Raw genomic sequence first — 14,366 nt, forward strand, 5'->3', positions numbered from 1 at the left:
CAAGGCTGCCAAGGGCCTGAGCAGACCCTGTTCACATGTGTGGGCGCTTACAACAGAACACAAGCAGACAGGGGCCCATTTCCCTTGAAGAGTCCTTTCAAGAACAGTTGCATTTCTTTAAAGAAAAGCCAAGCTTGGGGGGAGCCCCTGGCCCCTTGTTTGACACTCACCTGAGCAGCTCTATCAGCCGCTCCTCCAGGTACTTCTTGGTTCTATTCAGGTCATCCAGGTCAGCAAGCATCTTCTGGTCATTCTTCTCCCTGTCTGTTGCCTCCTGGCAGAGTCTATTGTAATACTCCTGGATCTTTGTCGTGGCCTTTTCAAGTTCCTTCTGGGTCCTGGTGGAGGAGTAGTAAGTTTTCCTTATTACCCACTACTTCCAGCTTCCCCCGTGCCTCTGGGCTAACCCAGGCCTCTAATGGGGGGTCCTGCTGCCCTACCAGTCTTTCCCCTTCATGGGGGAGCCACCTGGCACTGCCCCACTCACAGGCTGTACACTCTCTTAAGCCTTCAAAACTTCCCTCACACACCCAAACTCTTCACACACCACTACCCCTCACAGCAAATACAAGGGACATTTGGGAGAGGAGGTTGACCTCAGGTCACTAGGAGCACCCCAGGTGCGTCAAACTCTGCACCACTTGGTTCTCGGGCAGAGACTGAGGCTTTGAGAGGAGCCCAATGGGTTAAGTGCATGGGCTGGCAATGGCGGTATACACAAGAGGAAAAAGGAGCCAGGAGAGAAAGAACAGAGGCGTAGCTTCCTGGAGATGACCACACAGAGGAGCGCCTATCTTCCATGTGTCTTTGGGACTCTACGCATGGGGCTTGGCATGGGGCACACAGCAGGCACTCAATCTACACTGCAAGGCGTTCAACCTGACAACCCTGAGGCCTAAGGAATCCTGTTCTGGGTGCTTCGGAGCCTCAAGCTGCAGCAGAGGGGCCGGCTGAACCACGGTCTTCCCGCCCTTGCCCACTTCTCTTTCAGCTCACCTGTCCCCTAAGGCAGTGGTTTTCCAAGGATGCCTTACAAAGCAAGGCTTTCATAACAGCTCCATTAAAACAGAGGGCTGAGCAAGACTAATTAATCTGTATCTAATCCAGCCTTTCCATGTCCAGTATAAAGTTGTCAGGAGGTTTTTTACTAGACACTGTCCTCCAAAATGATCTCGGGTACACACACACACACACACAACCACAGAGTTATAGCATTAAAAAAAATGCCACCAACTTAGGAGGTTCTACTTAAATTGTCACATGAACACCACCTGGCTAAGGGCAGCCAGAGTCCTATAGGATTCAAACTCTGTAAGGAGTCAGCTGAGAAGAGTCAGATGAGAAGAAATGTACACTGAGGTTACTAAACATCCAGTGTGGTCTGGATCTCCCATTGAGCCTGGGCCCAGGCCTAGAAGCAGATGGTAGGAGATGGGTGGAAAAGTTAAAGCCTCGGGAGAATGTGGTGTGTCTGTTTTTGCTGGGAGCACACATGCAATCAGGTCCCAGCATCCCCTACAGGACCAGTTTGTCCCCATCACCAGACAGTGGGTTGCTGATGCTCACAACTCCGGGTGGCCCCCAAGCCTGAAGATGAAGAGGTCTTGGGGTTGGACACAGGTAGGGCCATACTTTAAGGTTAAAAAAAAATTACGATAAAAGGGTGACAGCACGACGTGCTCTCCACAGACACGGCACCAGAGAGTCTCCAGGAAGACAAGCCGGTCCTGCTCCCTGGCTCGCTCACTCACTCTCAGATGAGCTTGGGAGAGCCTCACACCTAACCCCGTAGCCTCTCATTTCACAGAGGAAATGAAGAACTCAAGTCAAAACACACAGGGGGGAAAACATGCACACACGATACTCACACACCAGTACCCTAAAACAAAACAAAACAAAACACAAAACTATCTGTCTATATATTTTTTAGGGTAGTTGTTGAGACAAAGACTCTGGAGCCAAATATTCTGAGTTCCAATCCTGCCATCACCACTTACACACTGTGTGACCCTGGGAAAGTGACTTCACTCCTCTGAGCCTTGTTTTCCTCATCTATGAAATGGGATAAATAATAATACCATCCTCACAGGACCGTTGGGAGGATTAAATGGGCAAATAAATACCAAGTATTTAAAACGGTACCTGCCACATTTTAGGCATTACTTAAATGTCTGCTGTTAGTAGTACCATGATTATCTCCCAGTTTTTATTTCATTTTAGTTTTACCAAAGCATGAAGTTACTGAACTGAAATATGCCCTGCTAGAGATAAGACAATGGAATTAAGAGAAAGGGTCTCTGCAGCCTTCTATAGGCTTGTGACAGGCAGATTGCCAAGGTTCTCTGTGGCATGCTTCTGACATAAGCACTTTATGAGTCTGTGGCTTTTCTTGCAAAAGGGCTTCTTTAACCTGATATGAGTGGTTGACTTTCTAAATGACTGTACCAAACACCCCCTCCCTTGAGGACTTCTCTCACTGGCCGCGTGGGTGGACCGTGTAACTAACCTGTCCAAGTCTTGGCGCAGGGCGGCCCCCTCCTCATCCTTTCTCAGCATGGCGGCCTGGCACTCGGCAAGGTGCTTGCTGGTGCGGCTCAGCTTCTCCGCCGCATCGGCCTGGGCAGCCTGGAACAGGACAGCGGGGAGAAGACGCTCGGTTGCAGAAGCCCATGCAAGATGCCATCAAGTGACTGGCGTGCTCCCCACCCCATCTGGCTGGCGCACTTCTAACAGGAGGGGCTTTTGTCTGTTTTTAAGTTCAAGAGACCATGAACTAGCACGTGTGTGGAGTATGACAGACTCCCATTTGTAATTATGTCCCTCAAGCATCAGCTGCAACTGGTTGTGGTGGCTGGAGGGGCAGCGGGTATCAGAATCTCCAGGGTGGGGGTAGAGGTGGGATGGCAGGGTACAGGAGTCACTGAAAAAAGTCACTGCCCTGAAGACGGGTTTCAGTCCCACCCCTGCTCTGGCTCACGTCAGAAACACTGACTTGGAGAGCATCTGCAGAGGGGGATGACTTATTTCCTTTCCATAAGACACAGGGGCGGTGAAAAACACACTTGACAGCTCTAGCCAGGTGTCCAGGGAGTGGAAGAGCCATGACACAGACTCAGGTTGTCTACAAAGGTGAGCTGACGGCAGCTTTAGCCAGGGCACTGGAACTCCTGCAGGGAGGCCTCTCTGATGGTCCAATGAAAGCCAAGCCACATCCCCTTCCTCGACAGGCCCACACCCTGGGAGTGGAATGACCAGGCGAACGATGGGCCGGCCGCTGCTCAGGGCTCACAGGAGCACCTCCCCTGGGCCTCAGGGGCCACGCTTACCTTCAGCTTCCCCACAGCCTCCTCGGCGGCCTGTAGCTGCCGACCTTGCTCCTCCAACTGGCCCCTGAGGCTCCTGCATTCTTCACTGGAGGTCTGGAGAGGATGAGAAAGGGATCAGAAAAGTGGGGTCCTTGTTCTGAGACTCCCTCGGCCCCATTCCCCCAAAATGGGTGAAAACAAGCTACCTCTCTCTTTTTCTCCCAAACTCAATAAACTTTGGGCTTCCCTGGTAACACAATCCCGTCAAGCCAAGAGACTTAGCTTGGCCCCCAAACTTAGAATTTCATTTCTGCCAAGGAAAGGGTGGAGTATGAGCCACACGGAACTGCAAGGGGTGGGGTGACACAAGGTGGGAGGCACATCCGTGGGAACGCAATAGCTGCCTAAGAGAGAGGTCAGGAGTGGTCTGAGTGCACAGACCCAGAAGCAGACAGACACATCAGAAGCCAAAGCCCTGTAGACGTCTGCCTGTGTCCTCACTCTTAACCCTTTTTCTCTGCAGTTCAAGACACACGGTAAACACTGTTCTCATAAGCTTGTCTATCCCAAGGGCTCTGTGAAAATGAATTGAGTTGGTTTCCTACAACTGCTCTGCTATCAGGAGGCACCTGAAGGGACAGAGAATCCAGGGACAGGACTTGAGGCAGTCAGGAAGTCACATGCCAAAAGGGGCTGGACAAGTACATAAACGAGTGCAAGGAAAATAGCAGAGGATGCACGCTTCCTTAAAGTGGGCAGTCCCCACCCAGCTCCTGCTGACTGCTGCCATGTAGGAATGAGAGCACAGGCTTTAGGAACTCCCAAGATTTCAAAAGAAGTTCAAAAACGGAATCTATAAACACCCTGCTCTTGAAATGTTGGCTACTAAGTTAAAAAAAATTCTGTGTGGGCCAAACTTGTCTGTAATGGCCTTAAATTTAGACGTCTGGGTTAAGGCATCCCTCTCCAATGCTGTGTCCCTAACATGTTCCTGCAGGGAGAAGGATGCTGTGAGCTATGACACCAGGACGAGACCATGTTGGCCTGGGCCCCCAGGACATTCTTGGGCCCTCATGTGCCACCTGGCCGAAGGTGCATCCCAACCACTCATGGACCCACCAGGCCCTGCCGCAGGAGACAGGTGCAGCTCAGACGGTCAAGGTGAGGGTTACCTTAAGTCTGCTCTGGTAGTCCATGATCTCGGTGCTCAGCTGGAACTTGAGGGTGTCGAGCTCCTGGCGTGCAGTCTCCCGGATGCTCTGGGCCTGCTGCTCGGCCTGGGCCAGCTGGGCCTGCAGGCCAGGCAGTGAGCCAGCTGCCTCCTCAGCTGCCTTCAGCTTCCCCTGCAAGCTCTCCTTCTCTCGCCGCAGCCCTGCCACTTGGTGTTCCAGGCCCTCCCGCTCCTTGGAGGATGCCTCTTTGGCATCCTGGAGCTCTTGCATGGCGCGGGTCAGTGCCCCCTCCACCGGCTCTTTCTCCGCGGTCAGCACGCAGACCTGGATGCCGAGCTCGGCCATATCCGTGTCGGCCCGGTGCGGCTGCTTCTGCAGCTCAGCATGTTCTAGCTGAACCTCCTCGGAGCTGCCTTTTGCCTGGGACAGCTCCTCCCACACTACTTGGAGCTCCTCCTCCCTCCGCTGGGCCTCTCCGGCACTCTCCTCCTGCAGTGCCCCTTCACGCTCCGAGCACTGCAGCAGCTCCTGGACGTGGGCCCTGTTGAGGGCTTTGTTCTGCTCCTTCAGTTGCTGCACGAGGGCCTTTTGCTCCCTCAGAGCGGCCTCGGCCACGCTCAGCTGGCTCTGCACCTTCTCCCGGTCACCCAGGGCTGCCTGCAGCTTGGCCTGGAGGTCCAGCACCCCAGCCTGCAGTCTCTGGGCCTCCCCCTGCTGGCTCTCCAGCTGCGCCTGAGACAGGGCCAGCTGGGCTGCTAGCTCCTGGGACGCGTGGTCTTGAGGTGGGCTGGACCCTTGCTGGCTTTTGTCTGCCGTGAGGGTCTCGATCAGCTGGGTCTGCTGGCGGCACCGGTCCTCAAGCGCTCTGAGCTCCCCCGCCCGGGCCTCTGCTAGCTGCCGGCACTGCTCCACCTGCTCCCGCAGCTGTTGGCATTCGGCCTCCTTGCTTTGCAGGGCAGCCTCCTTCTCAGCCACATGGGCCCTCATGGTCTCCTTGGCCTTCTTCACAGCCAGGAGGCTTGCCTCCATCTGGTCTCCCATGCGCCGGATGCTGGCCTGCTCTGACTGCAGGGAGGCCAGGGAGCCCTGGATGGCCGTCTCGCGCTGCTGCAGCGCTTGATAGTCAGCCTGCAGGGCCTGAAGCTTGTCCTCCAACAGCTGGTTGCGCTCCACCACATTCTGCAGCTCCTCCTCCAGCTCCCTGTTGGCCTGCTGGAGCTTCTTCTCCTGGCCGGCCCCTTGCATCCTGGGATCGTCCACCTGTCCCTCCCACGGGCCCCGTGGCTCCTCCTCCAGCTCCTCCTCCAGCTCCTCACAGGCCTGTTGCAGGGTAGAGCTCAGAGCCTCCCGCTCCTCAGCCGCCACGGGCAGCTCTGGGCCGGACTGCGCAGCGAGTTGCTCCAGCGCCCCCACCCTCTGGCTGAGGCGGTCTTTGTCCTGGATGAGCTGCTTCCTCTGCTCCTCCAGGTCACTCACGTGCTGGCTCACCTGGGCCAGCTGGGTCTCCAGGAGCTGCAGCTGCCGCGTCAGGGACCTGGCCTCCTGCTCCAGCAGCTCCTTCTCCTCCTGCCGCCGCTGCTCCTCCCGCCGCCCCTCCGCGAGCTTGTCCTCCAGGGAGCTCAAGTGGGCCGACGACTCCTGCAGCTGACGCTGGAGCTGGGCTGCCTCCTGCCCCTTCCTGGACAGCTCTTCCCGGAGCGGCGCCATCTCCTCCACCAGGCGCTCCAGGCTGGCCCGGGCCTCCTCCTTCAGCTGCAGCTCTTTGGCCAGCTGCTCCAGCTGGGTGCTCTGCTGCCTGTTGAGCTCCTGGACCCAGGTGCTCTCCCTTTCCAGGAGCTTCTCCCCCAGCTCCTGAGTCTCCAGGGGCGAGTCACTGGGGATGCGCTTTTGCCGCCCCTTTGCGTCCAGTGCCACGTCAGCCTCCTGCTCGGCTGCACCCAGCTGGTCTGGGACATCAGCTGAGCGCTGGTCCTTCCTGCCCAGGGAGTCACGTGTGGCCTCGAGCTCCCGAGCCAGGGGCTGCAGTAGGGACTCCAGCCGCCGCAGGGCTGAGCGGTAATCCTCCTCCTTCTCCGAGGCCCCCAGCTCCAGGGCCTGCAGGCACATCTGCAGCTCCTTCACAGTGTTCTGTGTGGCCTGGGTGACTTCCCACTGCTTCCGGAGCGCGGTCACCATACCGGCGAGGCGAAGGTTGTCCTCGGCGGCGGCGCGGCCCCTCTCTCTCTCTGCCTGCAGCTGCTCTCCACGCAGGCTGACGGCTGCCCTCAGCTCCTCGTTCTCTCTGTCCCGCTGCTGCATCTGCTCCTTCAGCTGCTTCTCCCGCACCTCCAGCTGGTCCAGCTCCAGCCGCAACTCGTCAAAGCCCTCCAGTGCCTCGTGGTTTAAGGGGTTGCTCAGGTCAAGGTGGGAGGCCATCTCCTGAGTCTGGGGAGGAAACACGAAAAACAAGTGGCTTGGGGATGAAGCTACATGGCTGCTTGGCAAAACTTTAGAATTTAATGAGAACAGAAGTAAAAATACAGCAATTACATGACCTAAGGTTAGTCTATCGAGCTATTCAAAGGACCAGAACCCCTTTGCTCAAAGCATCTGCCAGAGGAGGTCAGTAGCACATCCTAAAATATGATGCAACGCCACACGTGTGAGCTCCACTGAGACTCAGAACTTGCGTTTCCCATTCAGCCTCCTGTAGCTTTGGTAACATAATGGATGCTGGTTCTTAGAGAAATGATGTTATATGTAAACTACTGCTTACCCACTGCACTGCACCCACAATTCCTGTTGCAATTAAATCACAAAATAGGGTAAAAATGCTACTTTTAATGCTTCTTATACTGATTAGTCTTATATTGCTTTGCTGATTAATTTCAGTGTTCTTTCCCATTAAACTATACGATACATTCACATTTCTAACAAAATTAATGAAACTGACCTGACGCACTAACGTTTACTGAGCACTAGCCTGTGCCAAGCCCTTAAGCACTGTGCATGTGTGCCCTCATTTACTCCCTACAACCACCTTACAGGCTGGTATGAGATTTTACAGATGAGAGAGGTCAAGTTTCGACAGGGTAGGTCACCTTCCCAGGGTCACACAGGGGGCGAGTGACAGTCAGGATTTGACCTTGCCACTTTTAACCAGAGTGCCAAACCACTTCTTCTGAAACACTTTAAAAAGCTTTTAAAAGAATTTATTTTTTAAAAGGCCTAAATTCCTTTTGGTTGTAAAAACCTGGACTCGAGGAAACAGTGGGTAGGACTGAGGGGTTATATCGCTTGGGCTGGAACACCAGGCGTCTGAGAACATCCCCCTGAGCTGGGAGGGGCAAGAACATGCCCTGGTTGACACGACAGAGAGCGAGTCCCCAGCCTTCTCGGCATTACCTGCAGGTAGCTGCTCACCAAACTGCTCATGCTGGAGCTTCGGCTGGGGGGTCTCCATAGGTAAGCAGAAGAGCCAGTGCCCAGGGTCCTCCTGTGGGACCGCAAAACAGACATGCCTGCATCAGAGCAGGAAACACACACACACACACACACACACACACTCAAACACACACACACTCGGGGAGGCCTTGGTTGTCACTAGGCAACCAGGTGGTGGTAGGGGCAGTGCCCTCCCAGGTCCAGTAAGAAGGCAAAGTCCAACAATTTCCACCAAAGCACACATTCAGGTTGGTCGTAGCAGCTGGACCCTGCTGTTGAAGTCTAAGCATGATGGCTTTGCTCTCACTGCCAAAAAAGAACGAAGTGAACATAGTATTTCCCAGTTTTTAGTTTAAGTTTTCCTAGAACCTTCGATGCCAGCCATAACTTGTCTACCAGGGAGGAACCAGCAACAGTTAATCTGGTAAATAAAGGTCACGCTGTGCTTCGGGCCTTGAGGTCACTGCTTTACGTTATGTTACAGGAGTAATGTGGCTGGAAGACCTCTTCTGGTTCACACTGGACATTTCCCTCACTGCAGAAAGTTCTATTTGATGGCACTAGTCACTGCAAACGAAACACACTTTTACTTAACGACCAGAATCTTCTTCTTAATCTACAATTATTGCATTTTAAACCTTGTTAGTCTCCACAACCCAACAACTGCACTTCTCAGTACTACCTGAAAGACAGTCACATATGTGCGTAAGGTGACGTGTGGGGATGCTCTTGGCAGCACCGTCATGGTGGAAAAAGCAGAACCTTTCTAACTCCGCATCACTAGAGAAACAGATAAACTGTTTACTCACACAATGGAATACTCTATGCCACAGGTTGGCAATCTTTTCCATAAAGGGCCAGAGAGTGAATATTTTCGGTTTGCAAGCCTTATGGGCTCTGTCACAATTCAACTCTGCCACTGTAGCATGAAAGCAGCCATAGACAATAGGTAAATGAAGGTGTGTTACACACTGCCCTGTGGGCCGTGGTTTGCCAGCCCTACTCCACATCTATAGAACTCCCTGTACAAACACAGATAAAAATCTCAAAAACAATGTGGAATGAAAAAAGCAACCTGCAAAAGTAAAGCCATCTCATGATTCAATCAATGCAGCAAATTTAAAAATATATATATAAAATACAACTATACATACGTAATATTTACGGGCACATGTAGTGACACACAAAAATATTTGGGAATGACATGCATCAACTACAGGGTTGTAATTACTTCTAGAAAGGGAGAAAAGGAGAAAGGACGGCCGCGGGGTGGGGCTTTATTTGGATCTATAATATTTTATTTCTTAAAAAAAAAAAAGGTATCAGACATAACAAAAAAATCCCACAAGAACCAGCTTGAAGGGACTTTGGCCAAATATAAGGCACCTTAAGCTTTAAAATAATCACAGTGACAGAATATAACCTATTGAATAAAATAAGAATCCACGAGTCAATGCTGCTATAAATGAATAAATAGATGGGGAAGAAGGAAAAGATCTTCCTTACAATAGAATGCCAACTATTAATGTAGAAGGAATGATGGAGTCAGAAAATCACTCTGGTAACCATGATAGTAATTGATTCAGGAAAGATTTACCGGATGCTAAAACTAACAGGAGGGAGATTGAAAAGAAACAGGATAAAAACCTAGTCTCAAAATGTCTTCCCATAAGATACATATTAATTACAAACAGAGAAACAGTAACTTTAGGAGAAACCTGGCTAACACCACCTTAACCAAATGATCATGGTTAACCTTGCAAGTAATGAAACAAACCAACATCCTGTGTCTCTGGGTACAACGTGCTGAGGACACAACACCTGGGGTATTTCTGCCAAAAATGCTTAATCTGAATCCAATAATGAGAAAACACTAGACAAACTCAAATTAAGGAACATTTTACAAAATAATTGGCCTGTACTTTTCAAAAATGTCTGTGCAAAGAGGAGAAACTGTTCCAAATGAACAAGGACTAGAGAGACCCAACAATTCACTGACATGTGACCCTGGATTGGCTCTTGGATTATAAAAGACATGTCTGGCATAATTCTTAAAATTTGAACACAGTCTGTAGATTAGACAGCAGTACTGTATCAATGTTCTGTGATTTTAACAATTGTACTGAGGTTATATAGATGTCCCCAACTTTAGGAAAGGATGTCCCTGATTTTAGGAAATATACGATGAAGTACTTAGGAGTAAAGGGGAATCAGGTCTGTAACTTATTCTCAAATGATGCAGGAAATAAACCAACATGTTTACATAAAGATAAAGTACGATAAGAATTCCCTGGCGGTCCAGTGGTTAAGACTCCACGCTTCCACTGCAGGAGGCACAGGTTCGATCCCTGGTTAGGGAACTAAGATCCCACATACCATGCGGCACGGCCGGAAAAAAAAAAAGAGAACGAGAGAGAAAGAATGATTAAAACGTTTGTAGTAAAATACTGATAACTGGGGAATCGAAGTGAATGAGTACCGTGTACTATTTTTACAACTTTTCTGTAAGTCTGAAATAATTTTAAAATTGAACAGTTCTAAAAATGACATGAAGTAAATATGGCAAAAATGTTAGCTCTTAAATCCTGGTGGTTGGCAAATGGGTTCCATTATAGTCAGTATTTTTTCCTCCATAGAAAGAATTCCCTAATAAGAAATACAAAAATTGGAAAAAAACAAACAAACCACCACCTTATTAACAGAAAGCAAAACAAAACAAAGAATGCTGGACTTGAGTTTAACTCAAGTCTAGTACCCTGGCCCTGGCCCTGCTGCCTGCCAGCTGTGTGACTCTGGGCAAATCCCTCCAATTCTCTGAGCCTGTTTCCTCAGCACCTTGCTCCTGGAACGGTTGTGAGGATGCAGTTGCACGGTGTGTGAGTGCCGTACTGGTGTAGGAAAACACAGCAAAGCAAACTTTCCAGCAACCCTTACATGGACAAGCCTTCGCTCCCTCTCTTACTGGCCTCCATGATAACTGTATCTATGAGAACACATCGGGGAAAAGCCCACTTGCTCCCCCCTCGCTCCCACACCAAGTCCCTTAACACATCTGAAAACCCTGGGTTTCACATATGCGTCTCCACTGACTCATGCTGCCTGGCCAGTTAGGTTAGTTTAAGGTTGGAGCCTCCAGATGCTATCGTTAGTCACGATTCAACCAAGTCTGTAAAATTAGCAAGCATAAGAGTTGCAAAGCTACAGGTAATTTACTGCATGAGCAAAACTGCTTTGAGTAGACTGGTGGCAAGCTTCAAAACTTCAAACATCTCTTTCCCCTCTTTTCAACCAAGCAGTTAATTCTTCAAGGTACCTGGCAAACGTCGGCCAGGCAGCATCCAGGTCATAGCCCCTCGATGCCAGGTCAAACTGGATGTCGGTCAGCTCGTAGAGTTGGCCCACGATGTCAGAGCTCAGCTTTGGCTTCAGAAAGGGGCTCCTTGCGTAGTACCAGTCACTGCAGGGAAACACAAAAAGGGGTCAAGTACAGGAGTACATAAAGAAAGGGAAGAGTGCATTTAATCAGTCCTCCCAGTAAGGCTCTGCCTCATCAAATTTCAACTCAGATTACTAAATTAATTAAAGACAGACACATACACCCTAATTTGATTTTCACTGTAGGAGCACATAACTCTCAAATAAGCTTGCTCTTCTTCAGGGAAATTACTGAAATGAATTAGATGCTTATTTGTTTATTATTTATATCATACCTATTTCCAAATGAATGCGAGAAACCTTAAATCTGAATTACTGTCCAAGAAAGGGCAGTTGTAGGGGAAAGAACACTTCTTTTTTAAAAGAAAATCTTGTCTTCTATCCCCTCCAGAGAACTCAATACAGGACACTGAACTCACTGCTAATTTCTGTCCAGACACCAATATAAAAGCCAAGGAACAAAACATCTCCATTTTGAAGTGGTAGTTGTTTCACTTCACGTGAAGCAATAAGAATTAAAAAGACAACACTGATGAGTTTAATGAGCTACTTGGCTGATATCCGTGAACTGGGATACACTGGAAGTCAAGCTGTTTATGACAGTTTTCACCAAACATTACAACAAAATAACCTTCAAATCAAATGTGCTTCTCAACTCACATGCATTCACAAAGCCTGGCACATACAAGAGAAATACACATTTATGCAAATCAATCTTAAAGGTGACAAAATGAAACAAAATATTCCCCCCCAATGGTTTTTCTTTTATTCAGAAGTATTTCTTTTAATTAACTGGAAGAACACTCCAGAGGTAGAGGGGAGGCAGAGCTGGAAAACGGGTGCCGGGCAAGCCAAAGAGGTTCAGCTAATTGGCAGCTGATCTGCGGCTCCTAATCTGACACCCTCTCCCCGCCTTACACGCTCAACCCCACCTCTCCCTCCTCCTTCCCCTCCTGCTGAGGCTTCAGCACTAGGGGCACAAAGGCTCCCAATCTGGTCACCCATCACAATCTCCAGGGAGCCCAGACCCATGGGGCGGGTGCTGACTCAGTGTCTCAGGTGAGGCCCCAGGCTCGTTGGTGTTAAAAACCCCACAGGTGATTCTGCTGAGAGGCCAAGGCTGCAACCCACTGGTCCAGGGTGACCAGTGGGGTCTACCCATTAGTGCCAGCACCAAGGACCTGCCATCCACCAGAGGCAACTACCTGGCATTAGTTCAGAGACCTAAACCCAAGCTCCTGCTTTCTGCCTCAGCATCAGTGGGGCCCAGAGAAAGGCATTTGGCCTCTCTGTGCCTCACTTTCCTCACCTGTGAAAGCTCAGTGCTACCTGCCCAATGTGCGCCAAGGACTGTGGTAGGGAAGGGGAGAGGAGGATAACAGGTGGAGGTCCCTGCTCGTGCCAGGGTGCGACACAGACAGGCACTGCTGCTGCGGTTGTCATTATTATTGTTTAGTTTATCACATTTATTTGAGGTCTTCTGAACTTGTTTCAGAGACCTTATACACTTTAATACATGCTGAAAAGTGCTGAAAAATTGTTCACTGCAAAAACAATAATTTAAAAAGAAAAATATACATAATCCTATGCTTTATCAAATCATGTTCTCATATACTTTTTTTAAAATAGATCTCTATTGGAGTATAATTGCTTCACAATACTGTTAGTTTCTGTTGCACAACAAAGCAAATCAGCCATATGCATACATATGTCCCCATATCCCCTCTCTCTTGAGCCTCCCTCCCATCCTCCCTATCCCACCCCTCTAGGGACATCGCAAAGCACGGAGCCGATCTCCCTGTGCTACGCTGCTGCTTCCCACCAGCCAACTATTTTACATTCGGTAGTGTGTATATGTCGATACTACTCTCACTTCGCCCCAGCTTCACCCTCCCACCCCATGTCCTCAAGTCCATTTTCTATGTCTACCTCTTTATTCCTGCCCTGCAACTAGGTTCATCAGTACCATTTTTTTTTTTAAGATTCCATATATATGCGTTAGCATACGGTATTTGTTTTTCTCTTTCTTACTTCACTCTGTATGACAGACTTTAGGTCCATCCACCTCACTACAAATAACTCAATTTTGTTTCTTTTTATGGCTGAGAAATATCCGTTGTATATATGTGCCACATCTTCCTTATCTATTCACCTGTCGATGGACATTTAGGTTGGTTCCAAGTCCTGGCTATTGTAAATAGTGCTGCAATGAACACTGTGGTACACGTCTCTTTTTGAATTACGGTTTTCTCAGGGTATATGCCCAGTAGTGGCATTGCTAGGTCATATGGTAGTTCTATTTTCAGTTTTTTAAGGAACCTCCATACTGTTTTCCATAGTGGTTATATCAATTTACATTCCCACCAACAGTGCAGGAGGGTTCCCTTTTCACCACACCCTTTCCAGCATTTATTGTTTCTAGATTTTTTGATAATGGCCATTCTAACCGGTGTGAGGGGATACCTCATTGTAGTTTTGATTTGCATTTCTCTAATAATTAGTGATGTTGAGCATCTTTTCATGTGCCTCTTGGCCATCTGTATGTCTTCCTTGGTGAAATGTCTATTTAGGTCTTCTGCCCATTTTTGGATTGGGTTGTTTGTTTTTTTGATATTGAGCTCCATGAGCTGTTTGTATATTTTGGAGATTAATCCTTTGTCCGTTGTTTCATTTGCAAATATTTTCTCCCATTCTGAGGGCTGTCTTTTTGTCTTGTTTATGGTTTCCTTTGCTGTGCAAAAGATTTTAAGGTTAATTAAGTCCCATTTGTTTATTTTTGTTTTTATTTCCATTACTCTAGGAGGTGGATCAAAAAAGATCTTGCTGTGGTTTATGTCAACAAGTGTTTTTCCTATGTTTTCCTCTAAGAGTTTTATACTGTCTGGTCTTACACTTAAGTCTTTAATCCATTTGGAGTTTATTTTTGTGTATGGTGTTAGGGAGTGTTCTAAATTCATTCTTTTACATTAGCTGTCCAGTTTTCTCAGCACCACTTATTGAAGAGGCTGTCTTTTCTCCATTGTATGTTCTT

At 49.0% G+C, this 14,366-nt stretch overlaps 1 protein-coding gene across 2 annotated transcripts in view; it reads right to left on the reverse strand.

Annotated features, from left to right (window-relative positions):
- Nucleotides 1-14,366, reverse strand: part of FYCO1 (FYVE and coiled-coil domain autophagy adaptor 1) — an 85,514-nt gene that overhangs the window by 46,334 nt on the left and 24,814 nt on the right. For both annotated transcript variants that reach the window (XM_061196633.1, XM_061196634.1), the window contains exons 6-11: nucleotides 11,214-11,357; nucleotides 7,862-7,952; nucleotides 4,478-6,901; nucleotides 3,327-3,419; nucleotides 2,507-2,625; nucleotides 171-338 (exon numbers count right to left, since the gene is read on the reverse strand). In XM_061196633.1, the coding sequence (XP_061052616.1) occupies nucleotides 171-338; nucleotides 2,507-2,625; nucleotides 3,327-3,419; nucleotides 4,478-6,901; nucleotides 7,862-7,952; nucleotides 11,214-11,357 (3,039 nt within the window). The remainder of the gene's footprint in view (nucleotides 1-170; nucleotides 339-2,506; nucleotides 2,626-3,326; nucleotides 3,420-4,477; nucleotides 6,902-7,861; nucleotides 7,953-11,213; nucleotides 11,358-14,366) is intronic.

Source organism: Eubalaena glacialis, chromosome 7 (genome assembly GCF_028564815.1).
Source record: "Eubalaena glacialis isolate mEubGla1 chromosome 7, mEubGla1.1.hap2.+ XY, whole genome shotgun sequence".
Lineage (NCBI taxonomy): Eukaryota > Metazoa > Chordata > Mammalia > Artiodactyla > Balaenidae > Eubalaena > Eubalaena glacialis.